Below are 19,684 nucleotides of genomic sequence, written 5' to 3' on the forward strand. Positions count from 1 at the left end.
TTTTAATAAGTTCAGAGATTCAGTTATTACATGCGCAGCACCCCAAATATTCTGGTTAAAAATGTTTTTGTGCGGTGATCTCCCTTTTAGACCCTACATAATGTCATCTGACTTTAACAACTAGAAAACATTATTTATTCCAAAGGCAGCTTGATTACTGGACGACATTGGTAGGAAATAGTTATGTGCCTAAAGCTGGTATGGCTCTGCTTAAAGAGTCTGCAAAATTTTGTTTAGTGTAATGAAGACCATTATGACATACTTAGTAAGTACAATATATATTTAAAAAACAAATCTGGTACATCCTATTCTTTTAAAACTGGCACTGAGACTATTCTTCCTCTAAAGCATTATGAATCAGAGAGGTCTAGATAAGAATAAAAGCAATCTCTTAGTCGAGTAGCTTAGACCTCTCAAAGATGGTATTTGTCATTCACATCAAGTCTGAGCAAGTATCTGGGCTAGTTTTATATGTCAAAACCACAAAGGAAGGCTTAGCAAGGACATTGTTTCTTGCTTTGCATGAGGCAGGCTGAGAAGATGTACATCATTTTGCTCACACACTGAACTCCCCTCCCTTTTGTTCCTGCTTCTCTCCTGCTTGGAGTTGACTCCTCCTTCCTGCAGCTCCGAGGATCACAGGCTGATTGAAGAACACAGCGGTTCGACGGGGAGCTGTGCTCAGTCTCTCTCTCTTTCTCTGTCTCTCTCTGTGTCTCTCCTCTCCTTTTTGCCTGTGTGTCTCTCTCTGAACCCGCAAAGCTGAAACCTACCCGATGATCTCTCTGCCTTCGAATCCAGCTCTGGAACAAAATGCATCGCTTTACTGCTCTTAAAAAGTGAATAGAGTTTGATTACCTCAAGCTACAAGCTGCTTTGCTCCATAAGAAGGACATAAAAGGAGCCAGACATCGTTTTTCAATCTACCTGAGGAGCTTTTTGCTTTTATGCCAGAAACTTAATGGTTTCAGGAGGAAGTTTTGGTTTGTTTTTACCTGGAATGTTGAAAAGTTTCTTATTGATGCTGTAAATGGAACCCAGTTTTTAAATATGGGTTGAGTCAGATCTAAAGGAGACATGCCTGATCATTTTCTGCTGGACTGACGTGGGAACATCTAGAGGGAAACTTGGTGGGAGAGAATGAGATCTGATTTGCAACTAACAATCATGCTATATTTTGAGAATATTTACAGACCCATTGAAAGGGAAATTAAATATTAACCAAAGACAATGTCTGGATTTTCCAGTAACTTATCAACAAATGACTCTAGCCTGTGGACAGAAAATAATTCGACGAACCTTTTAAATCCGCCAAGAACTTCGAATATCTATCTTTTTTGCTTGACATGCTTAATGACTCTTGCAGCCCTGGCAGGCAGCATTTATTCACTTGTTTCCCTGCTGAAAATGCAGAACAAAACCGTTGTGTCCATGCTTGTGGCTTCCTGGTCTGGGGATGATCTCATGAGCGTCCTGTCCGTGACCATCTTCATGTTTTTGCAGTGGCCAAACGAGGACCCTGATTACTTTCAGTCTCTATGTACCACCTCTGCCTTACTGTATCTATGTCAGGGGCTCTCAAGCAACTTGAAGGCGACTCTCCTAGTCTCCTACAACTTTTACTCGATGCACAGGGCTGTGGGGAGCCAGGCAGCCTCCAGAAAATCCGGCCAGGTGCTCGGCGTGGTGCTGACCGTGTGGGCAGCCAGTCTCCTGCTCTCCGCGCTCCCGCTCTGCGGCTGGGGCGCCTTCGTGCGCACGCCGTGGGGCTGTCTGGCGGACTGCTCCAGCTCCTACGTGCTGCTCCTCTTCGTTGTGTACACTTCGGCCTTGGGACTCCTCGCCGGCCTCTCGGTTCCTCTCACTTACCAGTTACTGTGTTCAGAGGAGCCGCCGAGACTCCATGCCAACTACCAGGAAATTTCCCGCGGAGCTTCCACTCCTGGGACCCCTCCAAGCGGGGGGAAAGTGCTTTCCTTGTCCCCAGATGATGCTCCCGGGCCTGCGCTTCGGTGTTCTGGGGGATGCTCTCCGAGCTCCGACACCGTGTTTGGACCGGGTCCCCCAGCAAGGGCACGGCCGGGGCAGGGGCCGGGACACGAAGCTGCCGCCGTGGTTGGAACCTGCAGGCGTGAGAACCGAGGGACTCTCTATGGCACTAGAAGCTTCACTGTGAGCGTAGCGCAGAAGCGCTTTTCTTTGATCCTAGCGCAGACAAAAGTCATCCTTTGGCTGCCCATGATGGTAAAAGTGCAGTTGCTCAAGCGTGCGGGTGTGTGTACCAGACAGTGTGAATGCGTGTGTTGGGACTAGCGTCCCTGGTTGGAAGAGTCCCCAAGAGACGCGCGCAGTTAAGTCCTCTTCCAACCGTGTCTCGCTCGGTTTTAGAGACGCACTTGGAGCAAGGCAGCTCACTGGTAGAGCTGGTTGGCTGCGAAGCCTTTGCTCCTAAGTGCTTCTCGTTTCAAAATTGGGGGGGGGGGGGGGGGAGGCAGGGAGCGCTTTTTGGCGCAGGAGACAGTTTTCCTAGATCTATCATGGCCAAGGGGTGTTCTCGTCTCTTGTAGCAGTATCTGGGAATATTCAGAAAAGAAAGGAGGTAGTAAGGAGGCTTCCTCCCGCCCCCCAATCGTCTGTCATCCCTTTCTCTCCACTCCATTTCTGCAGAGTAAGGACACCGCCCATCCTCAGCAGGGAGAGTGATTGGAGAGGCAGGATCAGAAGTAGAAAGATAAGAGTGGAGGGCAAACAGGCTTTTTGTTCAAGCTTTCAGGAGGGAGGAGGGAGACCAATTTTGACTTGGGAGGGTGGCGCCCTGCTGTGACAAGCGGGGGGGGGGGGGGGGGGGGGGGCGGTCCAGAGATGTGACAAAGGCCATCTGGAGTACCAGGTACAGGTTTCCAGTTTGCCTGCCTATATTCCTGGTAGAGTCCCCAGCATTGTAATTGTTCTTCCTGAAAGAGACCTGACGTGGCAGGGGGCACAGACCAGGCACCCAGGAGTGGAAATCACCCTGTGGTCTATATCACCAGACTTCATCCCAAGGGATCCCAGTGGTCCAGCACCAAGAGAGTTTTCGGCTCTCAGGCAGGAAGGCAGTCTGGAGAAGGAGGGTGGGGCAGCATGTTTGGGGGAAAGGCTTAGCAAAGTGGAAAATTTTATCCTGGTATAGGTCTGAAGCTCTTTGCCTTTGCAGATCCACATGATGGTTCAGCACGTGGTGGGGTTTCAGAGTCCTTCCTTCGAGACACTCAGCTTTCTACTAACCCTCCTGGCCACCACTGTAACCCCAGTGTTTGTCTTGTCCAAACGCTGGACCCACTTGCCCTGTGGCTGCATTATCAACTGTAAGCAGAACGCATATACAGTGGCATCTGATGGGGGAAAACGTAAGTTGTTGATGGTGTGGAGGTGGGAGCAATAAGCATATAGTCAAACACAGAAAAGTGGTCTATAGAGAAGTTGTCTGAGTAGAGAATGTTGAATCCAAGGACAAATATAAATGGTAAATAAAGGGAAGAAATTATAATGTGCAACAATTCTTAGCACAGTGTTGGCAGGTTTAAAACAACTCTGTGAAGTGCTTGTACATTGAATAATTATTTTAGGGAAGAAAGGAATAGACAGAGTTTATTCAACACAGCATGTAGTCAAAAGGGCCCTTAGATGCTTAGATATCTGCCTTAGTTCTTAGCCCAGAGTAGAACATAAATTCCCTTCCCAAGTCTACATATAAGAAGCCTGCATCTGAAAAGAGATGAACACTTAGAAGAGTCAAAAACACATTACATTATAGCCCATTACTATTTAATGGAACAGAATTTTTATTATTGTCCTTTTTGTATTCTTCCAGGGTTTTGGAACATTTTCAAAGTAGAGTGCCTGAAAACAGTTCAAAAACAAATTTTAAGGGGCAGCTGGCTGGCTCAGTTGGTAAAGCATGTGACTGTTGATCTCAGGGTCTTGAATTAGAACCCCACATGCTGTGTAGAGATTACCTAAAAATAAAATCTTTAAAACAAAAAAAGGAAAACAAATTTTAAGTGTATGCCTCCACTTTCAGAAAACACAAAAAACTCTCAGTTTCAGGAAGGGAAAAGGTGGCAGAATTTGTCCATCTATGTTCATGTTTGAATATAGCCATCCTAGTCACATTAAACAGCCACCAATAAAAACAAAAAACTATATTCTAAAGTGTATACCTAGAATGGGAGTGGGTCAATTATCACTCTCTACAGTGTGACTGTTCCCATACCAAGACAGGAAAAGTTGAAGAATGACCTTTGCATTTTGATTCTGCCAGGAAGAAAAAGGATATTAGTTTGTCATTGCAGACAAAAGACAGGATGTTCTACCATTTAATATCTAAAAATGCATTAGTGTATGCCGAATTAACTGTTTCATCAATTGTCCTTTGCTCAGAATAAGCAAGTATATTACTCTTTAACAGAGGAAAAAGGGTAAACAAAAACAGTTTCTCTCAGACTATTTCAGAGGTACAGAAACTGGAAAATATGAAAGTACATATTCTGCAATCAATTCTACAATGGGGTTATTTTACAAACATTAATTAATCATGAACTGGTCAGACACTTAAAATTTAATATGGCTAGATATTTTTCAAATGACCAGGAGATTTCCTTAGTTTAAAGGATGCCATAAATTTTTATTGTTGATAGAGGCCAAATTCATCTATGTCTTTAAAATAAAATAACCATGGAAATTATATAACAATTATGTGCTTCTAGAGATTAATATCTAAAGCAACAGTGACACAAAAAAATTAATAATAGATCCTTTTGAGCCATATAGAACATATATAAAAATCATTTACAAGCCTGAAAGTTCTAGCATTCTTTCAAATGTTAACATTTTGCCACTGAATTCATGAGCCAGAATTGTTTTATAGTATTTAAGATTGTGAGAGAGACAATGAAAGTCCAATGTCAGAGAAAATGAAAAGTTTTACTGAAGCAATATAGGACAGTCATTTTTAAGAAGTAAAGGACACCTGTATCGGAGCTGAAAACAAAGCAATGCAACAGACCTATCACTGCAAATGGTCTAGGAAGTATTCTACCTATACTGCACAAGACAGAAGGGCCTACAGCAGGCTGGCAGAATCAATAATTACATTAATATCTCATGTTTGAAATGAAAATCATGGTTTTCAAGATCAAAATAATATTTTTCCTCTAAAATTATCATCACTCTTACTTGTATTTAAAATTTCAGGGAAGAAATTCCCTGAAATATGTAGGTTTATAAAAAGAGTCATGGCTAAATGGCTCCATTCTCTTTTATGATCCCAGGTTCTGCTGTAGGGAAATTCTGAGAAAGAATGATGTATTTTCACTGTCTGAGAACCCATCATATATTTTCCTATTACTAGGATGACACGAGAACAGGATTTCAAAATCCCAAAAATGGTCATCCTCAAGTAGGCAAGTGCCTGACCAAGTGCCTTGATTCTTTGGAAATATGGCTTCAGTTCTCATTAAGCCTTTTTCTCCTTAACAAACCAAGATTCCCTCTTTTATATTCCTTGTCAGGGAACTCCAAAAACAAGGAAGCTTCCTAACTCATATTTGCCACAGGTTCATTTTGCAGATGTAAGTATAATTCTACATCTCAGCCTTAGTGAATGGAAATGGGGAGACCTGCAATCTAAAAATGCATGTTAGTAATGGGAAATAATTTGCAGATTAATAATTCTCTCCTGTTTCCAACATTAACTTGTATTACTAGGGTCTCAAAACAAAAGTGTTCAAAAAAGATTTTAAAACAGAGGTCTCAGGTGGAAGATGAATATGAGATGAATATGGCCTTCACACTCACTTTGTTTGCATGAGATGACATTTTCTTTTTAAGCAATTAAATATTTTCTATAAAATCAGATACTGTTTTTATTTTAAATAAAATCAAAGTATCTGCTAAGTGACATATTACTCTGAAGAACTATTTATTTTTATCAACTGGTATAATTACTTATGTTTAAAATTGCAATTACGAGATGTGGTTAAAAGCAAAAGACTAAAGCTAATTCATGTTTTGTCCAGGGTTTAACTTTTCAGAACAAATACGTTACATTTATTTTTTTGTAAGTATAGTAATAGACGTCAAAAGAACCTGACTGTATTCTGATGGTCTTTAGGTTTCTGGTAAGTTATTAGTCAAACATTGTCAATTGTTATATTGTTATAACCTATTATCTCCATTAGTTACCTCAGTCAGAATTTACTTTTAGTTCTCTCATGGGTCTAATTATCAGTAAAGCAACTTCACATACAGGTTAGTAACTTGAATTCTGGAATCAGTTAACTTTTAAATTCAAATCTCTTTACCAGTTAAGTAATCTTAAATATTGGTTTCTTCTACCAGCCTCAGTTTTCTCAACTGTAAAATAGAATCAATAAGCCCTTCATTATTAGGGTTGCAGCTGCGTTAAAGGACATGACCTATGTGCATAAGGAACCCTGGAGTTCTCTGGTTCTCCTTGGTGTCCAACATAATTGCACTTCCTTCTCAGAGGCTACCTCAGCCTACCTCTTGCACTTCATGACATGGAGGCAGATTCTGCATTGACAGCTGACACACTCCTTCAAAAACATTACTGACTTTTGCTTTACATATTTCATAATTATAACACACAGCTAATAAGATAGTCACAGACATCAATTTTATTGTGTTATATGATAAAATTCTATGAGTTTTTGTTTGCTTACTGTCCTTGAATTGACAATTTGCCACTTTGTATCTTTTTTTTTAATTTTTTTATTTATTTTTTCAGCGTAACAGTATTCATTCTTTTTGCACAACACCCAGTGCTCCATGCAAAACGTGCCCTCCCCATTACCCACCACCTGTTCCCCCAACCTCCCACCCCTGACCCTTCAAAACCCTCAGGTTGCCCCAACCTCCCACCCCTGACCCTTCAAAACCCTCAGGTTGTTTTTCAGAGTCCATAGTCTCTTATGGTTCGCCTCCCCTCCCCAATGTCCATAGCCCGCTCCCCCTCTCCCAATCCCACCTCCCCCCAGCAACCCCCAGTTTGTTTTGAGAGATTAAGAGTCATTTTGAATGGATAAAGAAGATGTGGTATATATACACAATGGAATACTATGCAGCCATCAAAAGAAATGAAATCTTGCCATTTGCAACGACGTGGATGGAACTAGAGCGTATCATGCTTAGTGAAATAAGTCAATCGGAGAAAGACAACTATCATATGATCTCCCTGATATGAGGACATGGAGACACTTTGTATCTTTTTTTAGAGAAAAGGGAAACCCATCAATAATTAAAACATCCTTTTAGTTCCTTCAGCTTTCACACTGTTGAAGTTAAAAACCCCAATTTAATTTTACTGGAACATATTACTAGAAAAGGCAAATAGAACTTTACATAAGAGTGTATAAATATTAACATATGTTTCTACTTTTCCATTCTCTTTGGACAGAAATTCTTGTTTGTGTTCTGGCTCAAACAATGAAACTTTTGGCTCAAATAATGAATGATATCTATAAATTCTATTTTCAGTCAGCAGAATTGCTTTGTAAATCTTCAGTTCTGGGAAAATTTCAGTATTGAATCAGTAAGTGAATGGCACTAGGGTATACTGTAAAATGAATCAAATTCTATCTATTGTTCCCATAGAAATTTTATAAATTTCTATTTACAAAATTTACAAATATTTCCACCAAGGATAGCTAAATGTCTGCTATATGACACACAGCCATCCAAGGAGAAAAATACTTTGAAATGAGCCATGTTTTGAAAGAAGAAAACCAAAATATTAAATTGCATTTTGTCTATCACCTTGCTGTAACTTCATTCTTAATACATAAAATGATCCAGTATTTAATGACATTCACATATAAAAATTGTATCATTTTCTTTCATTCTCACTTGTAATTCTACTAAGACTTTGTACCATATCTACCAACTAGTAGTACTACATTAGCATTACAGTAGCATTACATTTCACGGCTTAACTCATAAAAAGCTTTATGCATTCCTCCTAAATTCATCTTGTAATTCATCAGGTTTAGAGACATACTGTAAAGTGCTTTAGATCATAGAAGTATAAATATATTCACAAATTTTTACAATTTGTTCCAAATTTATTTGTATCAAAATAAATATGTTATTTTAAAAAGTTTAAAAACTGGGGCGCCTGGGTGGCTCAGTGGGTTAAGCCGCTGCCTTCGGCTCAGGTCATGATCTCAGGGTCCTGGGATGGAGTCCCACATCTGGCTCTCTGCTCAGCGGGGAGTCTGCTTCCCTCTCTCTCTCTCTTCCTGCCTCTCTATCTACTTGTAATCTCTCTCTGTCAAATAAATAAATAAAAAATCTAAAAAAAAAAAGTTTAAAAACTGTATTGCAATACTTTATAATTTTTAATGTATGCATTTATAAACATAGAAATGTCAGGAGTGGCATACATCAAAATATTTAATACAGTCATATCTATTGGTGATATTATCAGCTGAATAATTTATATAATACAACCTTCTTAATAATTTCTAGCAAAATAAAATTTATAAACAATATCTTTTATACCCAAATAAAGAAATGCACAGATAATTGGTAGACTGAAAAAGCTAAAACTAAAATGAATATGTGTGAGAATTTTCAAATTTATGGTTAAATTTTTGTTCATCAGACTGCTTTAAAGATTGCAGGGTTCTTGGAATTGTACGCATTTTAAGCTCATTGTACAAGTGAGAAAAGTTAGGTCCAGAGTGACAAGACAACTTGAATTGATAAGGTATAATTGTTTTTGCATAATTGACAGGAAATGAAGATAGCTTTAAAATTCTTAGTAATAAGTTTGCATTATCCTATTTTTATTCACAATGTATATCCAATTGTTGTTTATATCTATTTTCCTAACCATGGAAATTTGTTTTTGCTTTTACTTAGCCAAGAGAAGAGGCTTTGAATTCAATCTATCATTCCAACGGACTTATGGGATTTATAAAATAGCACGTGAAGATTACTATGAAGATGATGAAAATTCTACATCCTGTCACAATCTCATGAATTCTGAATGCAAAACGACAAAAGACTCTCAGAGAGATACTCATAATATCTTTAATGCCATAAAAGTGGAAATCAGCACCGCACCCTCTCAGGACAGTTCCATACTGAAAGGGATCAACAAATGCACGAATACTGATATTACAGAGGTTAAGCAGGATTGCAACAGTGGAAAGGGCGTTAATCCACAGCTTTCTGAAAAAACAGGAGATTTTATTAATTATGAAGAAACCACCTTTTTGGAAGGGCCAGAAAGAAGACTTTCTCATGAGGAGAATCAGAAACCAGACCTTTCAGACTGGGAATGGTGTAGGAGTAAATCAGAAAGAACCCCTCGTCAGGTACAGTAAAGGTTGTTCTTTCCATGAAATTAAAAGTGAGACCAAGTAAGATAGAAATGAAAAAAATGACTAGCTGTTTATTTCATTCAATCAAGTCCAAGGTTAATTTCACTTGCTTTATTTCCATAATATTAAATTTTATTTCAAGGTGTTCTTTTGAGGGACTTTTAAATTTTTTTAATTATACATTTCATTCAAAATCTGTATGTTTTGGGACTGGTGGCGCTAAACAGGTTCTTCAAGAAGGCTGGAGCTTTCTAATTTAACCTTACGTAATCTGTCTAAATTCAGACTAGACTCTCAGAACTTGTTTCAAATTTAATTAATTTATTCTTCCCTCTCCTACCCAAAAAGTATTATTCCACAAGTACCCAAGGGAAGTTTTCTTTTTTACCTAAAGGCAAATATTTATACAGCTTGTGGTGAGGAAGGTAGTCCTGCTGCAACTATACTAGACAGCTTGCCTATTAGTCTTCCTAGAACTAGTCCCTCTAGTACTCAGCGGGGGTGGGGGGGAGGAGTATCTATTCCAGGATAGACCCAAGGGAGCCTTTGCAAGCTCTGCTAAATGTTCTATCTTTTTGAGGACAGAAAAATGGCTTTATGTTTTATAAAACTGAAAGAATTTGCACCTTAATTTCATCCCATTTTTCTCCTAGGTTCCAGCCTGCCTAGAATAATGAGGGATACTTCTTATTTTATTAAAACTGTAGTGTAATATTGGTATGAGATTGTTCTTTACTCCAAACTCTCATATCTGGTAATTAAAATTGCCCTTGCTTCCCACACTACTGATTTACTAGGGAGAGGAGGCTTTTTTTTTTAATATGTAAGATTCAATGGAAATAAAAGCCCACTGTCAAAACAAAAACATAATTCCAGAAATATGTGCAAGGAATAATGCATTCATTGATCAAAATATGACCACATAACACCAAATATGAATATGAGCAGAATCCTCTGAGACTTCCTTTATTCTCCGTGATAATTAAAGCTACTAGTCTTACTCTAATATCACCATTTAAAAAGTAAGTTGGATTGGGGTGCCTGGGTGGCTCAGTCAGTTAACTATCTGCCTTTGGTACAGGTCATGATCCTAGGGTCCATTTTGCGAGTTCCGTGCAAAATGGTGCCCCAGCTTAGAGGACAATCCCTAGAGTTTCATCATCAATTTGTTCCTGAATAATCTAAACTTCCTGGTTTTCTTGCACTTAAAAATTGTTAAGTAATATTCATGACAAAATGTTTTCTGAGTGTGTATGTGCATCCCAATAATTTGCAGCTATCTTGTCTGTCCTATCCCCATGCTTACCCCTTAGGAATTACGGCTATCTTTAATCTTGCTCATACTTTTTGCTTTATTGTTTTATCACAAGTGAGTAGATTTCTAACACAGTATATTTTTTAGTTTTGCTTATTTTGAACTTTCTAAAGATGGTGTCATACTGTACCTAATCTTCTGGGACTTGCTTTTTTCCCCACTCAAAATTACTTTAAATGACTTCAATTTTTAATGTATTTTGTCAAAACATTGGAAATTATCTAAAATATCTCAACTTATAGTCCTGGTTTGAAAATCTTGATTATACTTTGGAGTTTGATTAACTATCCTAGAAACTTATGAAAAGATCAGACATTTTATACATAATATACTGTACTATGAGCACAATGAAACACAAGCTACCCATAAGCCTCTAAAAATTAAGAAAGAAAATGATATATAGAAAGCACAAAATTTTGATCAATCCAGACCAAATACCAATCAATACCTTTCAACTACAAGGATTTGCTTAAGTATTAATATTTTAATATCTGTGAAGAACAAGTAGTTTAGGAAATTGACCTAAAATGGTGGTTGTGAAAAAAATGATTAGTGATAAAACAGAGAACATGCAGGAAAGATAAAATTTATGTTTTCAGAGACTAACTGAAATTAAAAGAAATACTATTATAAATTTTCAAACAGTAGTACGAAATCCTTAAATTATAGGCTGATGTTATTGATATGACCTGCCTTTAGCAAGACTGCCTCCGACTCGAAAGTTAACACGTAACCCAAATACATTTAGGGTGGAAAAGATTATGAAAACTTCTCCATGACCAATTGGTTTTAACCCGCAACCTATTCTTCATACCAGATATTTCATGGGAGTAGATGGTGACTTAGAAAGCACTTTCATTTCATCCTTTTCTCCCAAATACCTTCTTTGCTCTGAAACCAATGTTAACTTATGTATCTTAAAGTAATACATTAAACTGCAGTGGACACGGTAGTAAGTTTATAAAGATACTATCTCTTCTGATTGTTATGGTTGTGCTTTCAAATATTTAGGCTCCATCTATCAGTTCATATTTAATTGCTCTACAATATATAGTGTGTATTCTTTGTTCTCAGGATTAAAAAAGTAGGCTTGATTTAAAATATATTTAATGAGCCTTATTTTGACAATACATGTTTTTAGAGTTTATGTTAGTAGACAAATTCTCAGTGTATTTTGTTGGAAATCCTAGAAGAAGTGAAAGCATCGGATCAAGATTAAGGTGTAAAGAAGATGATAAAAGAATGGCTTCAGTAGGTTTAAATGTGATCCAGTAAAATTTATCAGAGTTGCAAATGCTTGTAAGACTGAAACTTAGTGTTAAACTTAACCACACAATTACTTCTTTTTGGATCCCTAGTAGGTAGGATCCTAAGTTTCAGTAAAACTGAAACTTAGTGTTAAAGTTAACCACACAATTACTTCTTTTTGGATCCCTAATAGGTAGGATCCTAAGTTAAAATATTCATTAAAAATAGAATTATCAGAGCTCTTCAGTTACAAAGTTTTAATTTGGTAGCTGTTGTGTGACTTTCCTCAAATGAAATAATGATTTTCCAGAACCCAAAAATTTTGTCATCTATGAATAAAGAAAATTGGACTTATAAAATAATTTGGTGGCTTGCGGGTGACCACTCTAATTTCTCTTCTGATGTAAAGCCCATCAATGAATTCCATTTTCTTTTCTTTTACTGTGTTGTCTTAAAGCTCTAGAAACTCATTTAATATGATAAATCAGAAACAAAGATATGCTGTAACTATGCCTCTTAATCCCTTTTCTAATCCCATCAAAGCATCTAAAAAGTGAAAGGTCCTCCATTATGCCAGTAGAATATAGAAAAACAGAGTCTGAAAAATTCCTCAAAGGAGAGACCAAACCAGGGGGAAGTGATTACATTTTTTTTTAATTACTTTTCAGTGTAGCAGAATTCATTGTTTATGCACCACACCCAGTGCTCCATGCAATACGTGCCCTCCATAATACATTTGAATCAGCTACACAAACCACTTAGCATAAGGATGAATAAACAAACAAGAACTAACTTTAAAGTCACCTGAGCATCAAAGAAATTTTATTCTCATTTTAAGGAAAATATTTTAACTATCTAAAAATAGTTTTACAAAGCAAAGTTGGGTTTGCTAACAGAGTGAAGCAGCAGCATTGGGTTCTATAACTTTTAAATATTATTTCTTTAAATAATTTTCATTAAAAAAACTACAGAAACCAAGTCAAACTAGATTATTTGGGTTCTTTAAATTAGAACTTCCCAAATTTTACTGTACAAATAAGTCAAATGGAGATCTTGTTAAATGGTAGACTGTGACTGAGTAATTCTGAGGTGGGCTCAAGGATTCTGCATTTCTGACAAACCCCTAGCTGTCTCTGATGAAAATAATAAGTCCCATCCCAGACCTATAGAGTCAAAATCCCTAGCTGGTTCAAATGCACTTTAACATTTAAGAAGTACTGCATTAGCATCTCATCCCTGGGAGATAAATGCTAGTTTAAAGGGCAGGGCAAGTTAATTCCTTCCATTTAATATATGCCTCATAAAGTAAAATAAAACTAGAAGAAAATACTCCAATATAATAGTCTTCCCTTATCTGTGGGGGATATATTCCAAGACCACTAGTGGATGCCTGAAACTGCAGATAGTATAGAAACCCTACAGATACCGTGTTTTTTCCCCATACAAACATATTTAGATACCGTCTCATTTATATCTTAGGCACAGTAAAAGATTAATAATAACTACAACTACAATAATATACTATAACAAAAGTTATGTGAAAGTGGTCACTCTCAATTTTAAAATATCTTACTGTACTGTACTCCCCCTGCTTGTGATGATGTGAGATGATAAAATGTTACACGATGAGATGAAGTGAGGTGAGTGATTGGCAGTGTGATGCAGCATTAGGCTACCACTGACCTTCTGATAATATCTCAGGAGGATTACCTGCTTCTGGACCATGACTGACTGTGGGTAACTGAAACCACAGAAAGTGATACCTGGATGAGTGAGGGGCTACCTGTACACATATCTCTTATCTGACCTAAATACAGTGCATCTTTTCTTTTCATTAAAAAAAATAGACTATTAAAAGTTAAATCAGGCATAAAATATTAGTCATTTTCTGTGACATTGTTAACTTAATAACTGCAAATGCTTAGACCTGTTCTCTTTTTGACATTTTTAACTGAAGTGACCATAGGGGAAAAATTCACTTACTACCTTCTATTTGTAGCCTGAGGGCAGTCATTCTAACTCAAATGACTGTCGGAGTATACATATCTTATATTTAGCTACATCCATGTGTTAGAGCAGTCAGTTCATTACTCACTGTTACACTGCTTTCTTTTTTTTTTAAGATTTTATTTATTTATTTGACAGACTGAGATTACAAGTGGGCAGAGAGGCAGGCAGAGATAGAGAGGGGAAAGCAGACTCCCCACCAAGCAGGGATCCCAATGCGGGACTCGATCCCAGAACCCTGGAATCATGACCTGAGCTGAAGGCAGAGGCTTTTACCCACTGAGCCACCCAGGCGTCCCACTTTTTTAAATAAACACTTATAACTTTTATTGTCTTGTGATTATAAAATAATATAATTATTGCAGAAAATTTAGGAATTGCTATTAAGCAAAGAGAGAACACCCAATTCAAACTACCAAAAGTTAATCACTATTTACGTTTATCATATAAAACTTCAGGCTCTTTCCCATGCATATATTCTTTTTTTTTATTCATTTATTTGTTTATTTATAGCATAACAGTGTTCATTGTTTTGGCATCACACCCAGTGCTCCATGCAGTACCTGCCCTCCCTATTACCCACCACCTGGTTCCTCAACCTCCCCCTCCCCCGCCCCTTCAAAACCCTCTGGTTGTTTTTCAGAGTCCATAGTCTCTCATGGTTCATCTCCCCTTCCAGTTTCCCTCAACTCCCTCTCCTCTCCATCTCCCCATGTCCTCCATGTTATTTGTTATGCTCCACAAATAAGTGAGACCATATGATACTTGACTCTCTCTGCTTGACTTATTTCGCTCAGCATAATCTCTTCCAGTCCCATGCATATATTCTTATTTTTGACAAAGACAGGATCACATTGCATATACTCTCTTAGAATCTGCTTTTCTTTGTATAACAGTATAATTCCCATGTGCTTTAAATTGTTCAAGCACTTTTTGAGATTATCCGGTACAGTTTAGAATGGCTGTTTGGAGTATAGCTAAAAACTCATCCGTGAATGTAAATTCATTCTCAAGTACTTAAAGTCTTGATAGTTGAAGGTAGGGGCTTTCATTGTAAACTACTTCAAATATTTCATAACCTCGCAGCATATATCATTTGCTGAAATGAAGTAAAACTGAGCTATTTAATTGTTGACTTTCTACAAATTCAAGGGGATTACCACTAGATCAAAGCTTGTGTGGAATTTTATAATTCACCCTTTAAGCTAAGAATTTGGTTAACATTCTCAAAAACACCTCGTGATTTAAGGAGACCTTAGAAGGCTATGTACTGGCACTTCCCGTATATGGCTTGAATCTCTTCCATGACCTCCTATTGGGTGATTATCCCTTACTTGAACTCAAATGCCTGGAAATTCACTACACTTCTCAAACTTATTATTGTGAACTAATTTTAGACTTACAAAACAGTTTCAAAAAATGGTATAGAGAGTTCTAATATAGCTTTCATTCTGCTTCCACTAATGTTAACATGTTATATGACAATAATGTAATTATCAGGAAATTAACAATTGATTTATAGACCTTATTTCAATTTTGCCAGTTGTCCTACTTATGTCCTCTTTTTGGTCCAGAATCTAAACCCAGATCCCATGTTGCATCTGTTGGTATTACTCCTCAGTCTCTTCCAATCTATAGCAGTTCTTCAGTCATGTTTTGTAAGGTTTAGGCAACTTTTGAACTGGCTAGTTTGTTTTGTTTCTGGAATATCCTTCAATTGTGTTACCTTTCTATTGATTCAATTGAAGTAACACATTTTTGGCAAGAATAACACAGAAGTGATGTTTGCCCTTCCCAGCTCATAAAATCAAGAGGTACATGATGTTGATAATGTCCTATGATGGTGATTTTGTAAAGGTGATGTGTTCCAGATTTCTCCATGTAAAGTTACTATTTTTCCCCTTGTAATTTATAAGTATCTTATGGTAAGACACTATGAAACTATGAAAATATTCTGTTTCATGTCATACTTTTGCTCACTAATTTCAGCTTTAATTGATGAATCTTGCTTACAATGATTATATGAAGGTAATTTTCTATTTCTATCATTTCTTTTCTATTTATTATTGGAATTCACCTGTAAGAAAAAGCCATCTCTTCTCTTTCACTTGCTTATTTATTTATATCAGTATGTGCTCAAAGATCTTGTTTTAATATGTAATTTATAAGTCACATTATTATTCTTATTTTGTTACTCCAGTTGTCGCAGATTTGGCCACTGGAAGCTCTTTCAGGGTGATTCCTATATCCCTCCAGTGGCTAGCCCCATCTTTTTTAGCACGTCCTTACTTTCTAGCAGCACAAGATATTCCAGCCTCATCTTGTATTATTCCTGACCCATCCTTAGAATCAACCATTTTCCCAAGAAGTTCTGGTTTCTTTTATTGGAAAATGGTATTTAGAAACCAACATTGGGTGTTAGGTATACTCATTGCTATGGGGTGTCTTGCTTTTAGACCTTATCATTGGACAGATCTAGGAGATGGATGTATGTATAATCATGTAAACATCTATATCTCTATAACAGTTCCTCTGTATAAATAATTTAATACCATGAGTTTGCACTAATACCTCTAAGTTCATTCATACCTTTCCCTTTTCTTATTTGTTACCTTTTTCTGGCAGTGAGACAACTGGCTCTCACTCTCCACAAATATATTTACGTATTTGCTCAATCCTGGTATACATACAAAGTAGATTTAGAATAGTGAACCTATACTCCTGTGAGAAAAAAAAAAGTACTAACTGAATTATAATAATTGTGTATAGTTCTCTTCATCTTTAACCTTATAGTTTACAGTCAAAATACAATCTTCCCCACATAATTAGGTTAGTTATTTTCATTTTCATTCCCTTCTTTCATTCCTTCATTTTCATTCCCTTCTTTCATTCCTTCTTTCATTCCCTTCATTCTCTTATATTTTATATTACATTTTGAGCTCCTCCCACTTTCTTTTTGATTCTGATTATTTATGTTTGGGTATATGAAACATTACCATAATTCTGAGAGTCAAAACCACATAAAATATATGCTTTCCTCCCTCATTCCTTCTTCCCTTCCCATTTTCCCATTCTTTCCATCCTGTACCTACCTATCCTCTGTGCATAATAAATCTCAGTTTCTGGTTTAATGAACCTGTGTTGTTTTTGTTTGTTTGTTTGTTTGTTTGTTTTGCAAGATGAGCAGATATAGGCATACCTTCTTATATCTCCTTCTTCCTTGCATACACTCTTTTGCACTTCAGTTTTTCCACTAAACAGTACATCATAGGGATGCCTGGGTGGCTCAGTCAGTTAAGCAGGCTCAGGTCATGATCCCAGGATCCTGGGATTGAGACCCGCATCGGGCTCCTTGCTCAAGGGGGAGACTTCTTCTCCCTCTGCCTGCTGTTCCTCCTGCTTATACGCGTGCCCTCTCTCTCTGACAAATAAATAAAAATCTTTAAAAAAGCAAACAAACCAAAAAAAAAAAAAACAACCCATCATATCACAGAAGTCACTCCCTATCAGTTCATAGAGATATTTCATTTTTATAGCCGCATAATTATCCATAGTGTGGATATGCCATAGTTCAATAACCCTCTTATATGGGCCTTATGATGTTTCTAATATTTTACAATTAAAAAATACTGCAGCAAATACCATGCATATGTATTTGCATGTTGCTGGAGATGTATCTCCAAAATAAATTCTCAAAATTAGGATTTTTGTATCAAAAATAAGTGTAGTTTTGTTAGGAATTGCCTACTTCGCTCCTAGAAGGGTCATACCAATTGGCACTCCCATTAGCAATATGTAACAGAGGACTCCTTTCCTCACAACCTCAGTAACTATATTATGGTGTTTTAAACTTTTGTCAGCCTGAGAGACAATCTCAGAATTGTTTTAAGTTATATTTATGTAATTATAAATGGAGCCCTTTTTGTCTTTTTATTTTTTGTAAATTGTTCTTATCTTTTCCTTATTTTTCTATCAGGTTTTTGTCCATTTATCCTTTGATTTTTTTTTCTAAGTTTCTATTTATTTATTTGACAGAGAGAGAGAGAGAAAGAGCGCGCGCACAAGTAGGCAGAGGGGCAGGCAGAGGGAGAGGGAAAAGCAGGCTCTCCACTGAGCAGGGAGCCCAATGTGGGGCTCGATCCCAGGACCCTGGGATCATGACCTGAGCCGAAGGCAGTTGCTTAACCAACTGAGCCACCCAGGTGCCCCATCATATATGAGGTATATTAGTCCTTTGTCTGTGATGTATATTGCAAAGATATTTTCCTCGTTTCTCAGTTATCTTCTGTTTATGGTGTTGTTTTGTTTTGTTTTTTTTTAGAATGCATACTTTTAAAATTTGTTTACAGTAAAAATTATCAGTCTTTTATTTAATTACCTCTGGATTTTGAGTCATAGCTAGAAAACCAGTTCAAAATGGAATTCACCCATGTTTTCTTCTAGTACATGTATGGTTTCAATTTTTACATTTTGATCCCAAATCCATTTGGAATTTATTTTGTATTTGCCATAAGGTATGAATTATTTGCCTTTTTTCTAAATAGCTACCCATTATTTATTAAAAAGTTTAATTTCTTTATTCTTTTTTTTAAGATTTCATTTATTTAATTGACAGAGATCACAAGTAGGCAGAGAGGCAGGCAGAGAGAGGGGGGAAGCAGACCCCCTGCTGAGCAGAGAGCCCGATGCAGGGCTTGATCCCAGGACCCTGGGATCATGACCTGAGCCAAAGGCAGAGGCTGTAACCAAATGAACCACCCAGGTGCCCCAAAAAGTTTAATTTCTTTAAAAGGCCATCATTACTCACAGTGTTTTGAGATATCATTTTTATCTTATATACTACATTTTCAAACCTAGGTGGGTCTATTTCTGTGCCTTCTATTCTGTTCCACTACCTATTCATCTCACTGTTTTAATTGGAGAGGCTGTTATAGTGAGTTTTAATGTCTGGTAGGGTTGGTTCCTCTCCCCCATCCCCAGTATTTTTTTTCTTTTTCAGTATTTTTCATGCTATTCTTGAACTTCTGCTTCCTATCTAATTCACTTTCAACTTGTCCAACTCCACAAAAAAGCTTTATCAAGGTGTGTTAAATTTATAAATTAGTTAAGAGAGAACTGACATTCTAATAATATTTTGTTGTCCTCTCCAAGAATAGAGGATGTCTTTCCATTTCTTCTAGTCTACTCTTATTATCTTTCTCTTGGAAGATTTTAAAGTTTTTTTCCTATAAGTTTTATAACTTTTCATTAAGCTTATTCCAAAATACTCAATCTTCTTTGTTTTCATTGAAATTGGGTTCTTCTACCATTATGTTCTCTAAGTGGTTATTGCTTGTAAATATTAAGGATACTGATTTCTGCCTATTACTTTTATTTCTGCTACACTACCAAATTATTTTATTGTTTAAATAAAATCATTGATAATCTAGGGTTTTCTAGGTGTACTATCATATCATTATCAAATAGAGATAGTTTTTTTTTTATCAATTCTTATACCTATTTTTAATTTCTCTTGTCTGGTTGCCTTGGCTTATAACTCCAGAACAATTTTGAATAGTAGAAGAGACAGGGCATCCTTGCTTTATTTTTGATCTTGGTGAAAGGTTTCTGATGCTTTCTCATTAAAGGAGATATTGGCTCTCACTACTTTGCAAAGCAGGTAATTTAATATTTTGATGATAATAATGATAATGATAATGATGGTAATATGATGATAACTAATACT

General features: G+C 36.8%; 1 protein-coding gene across 2 annotated transcripts in view; it reads left to right on the forward strand.

The window, feature by feature from the left end:
• Positions 1 to 690: 690 nt before the first annotated feature.
• Positions 691 to 19,684, forward strand: part of GPR149 (G protein-coupled receptor 149) — a 67,858-nt gene continuing 48,864 nt past the window's right edge. Inside the window, exons 1-3 of one of the 2 annotated variants that reach the window (XM_046002803.1) lie at positions 691 to 2,244; positions 3,197 to 3,389; positions 8,926 to 9,383. In XM_046002803.1, the coding sequence (XP_045858759.1) occupies positions 1,231 to 2,244; positions 3,197 to 3,389; positions 8,926 to 9,383 (1,665 nt within the window). In that variant the 5' untranslated portion in view covers positions 691 to 1,230. The remainder of the gene's footprint in view (positions 2,245 to 3,196; positions 3,390 to 8,925; positions 9,384 to 19,684) is intronic. The other variant, XM_046002804.1, reaches the window with a different exon arrangement.

Source organism: Meles meles, chromosome 4, assembly GCF_922984935.1.
Source record: "Meles meles chromosome 4, mMelMel3.1 paternal haplotype, whole genome shotgun sequence".
NCBI lineage: Eukaryota > Metazoa > Chordata > Mammalia > Carnivora > Mustelidae > Meles > Meles meles.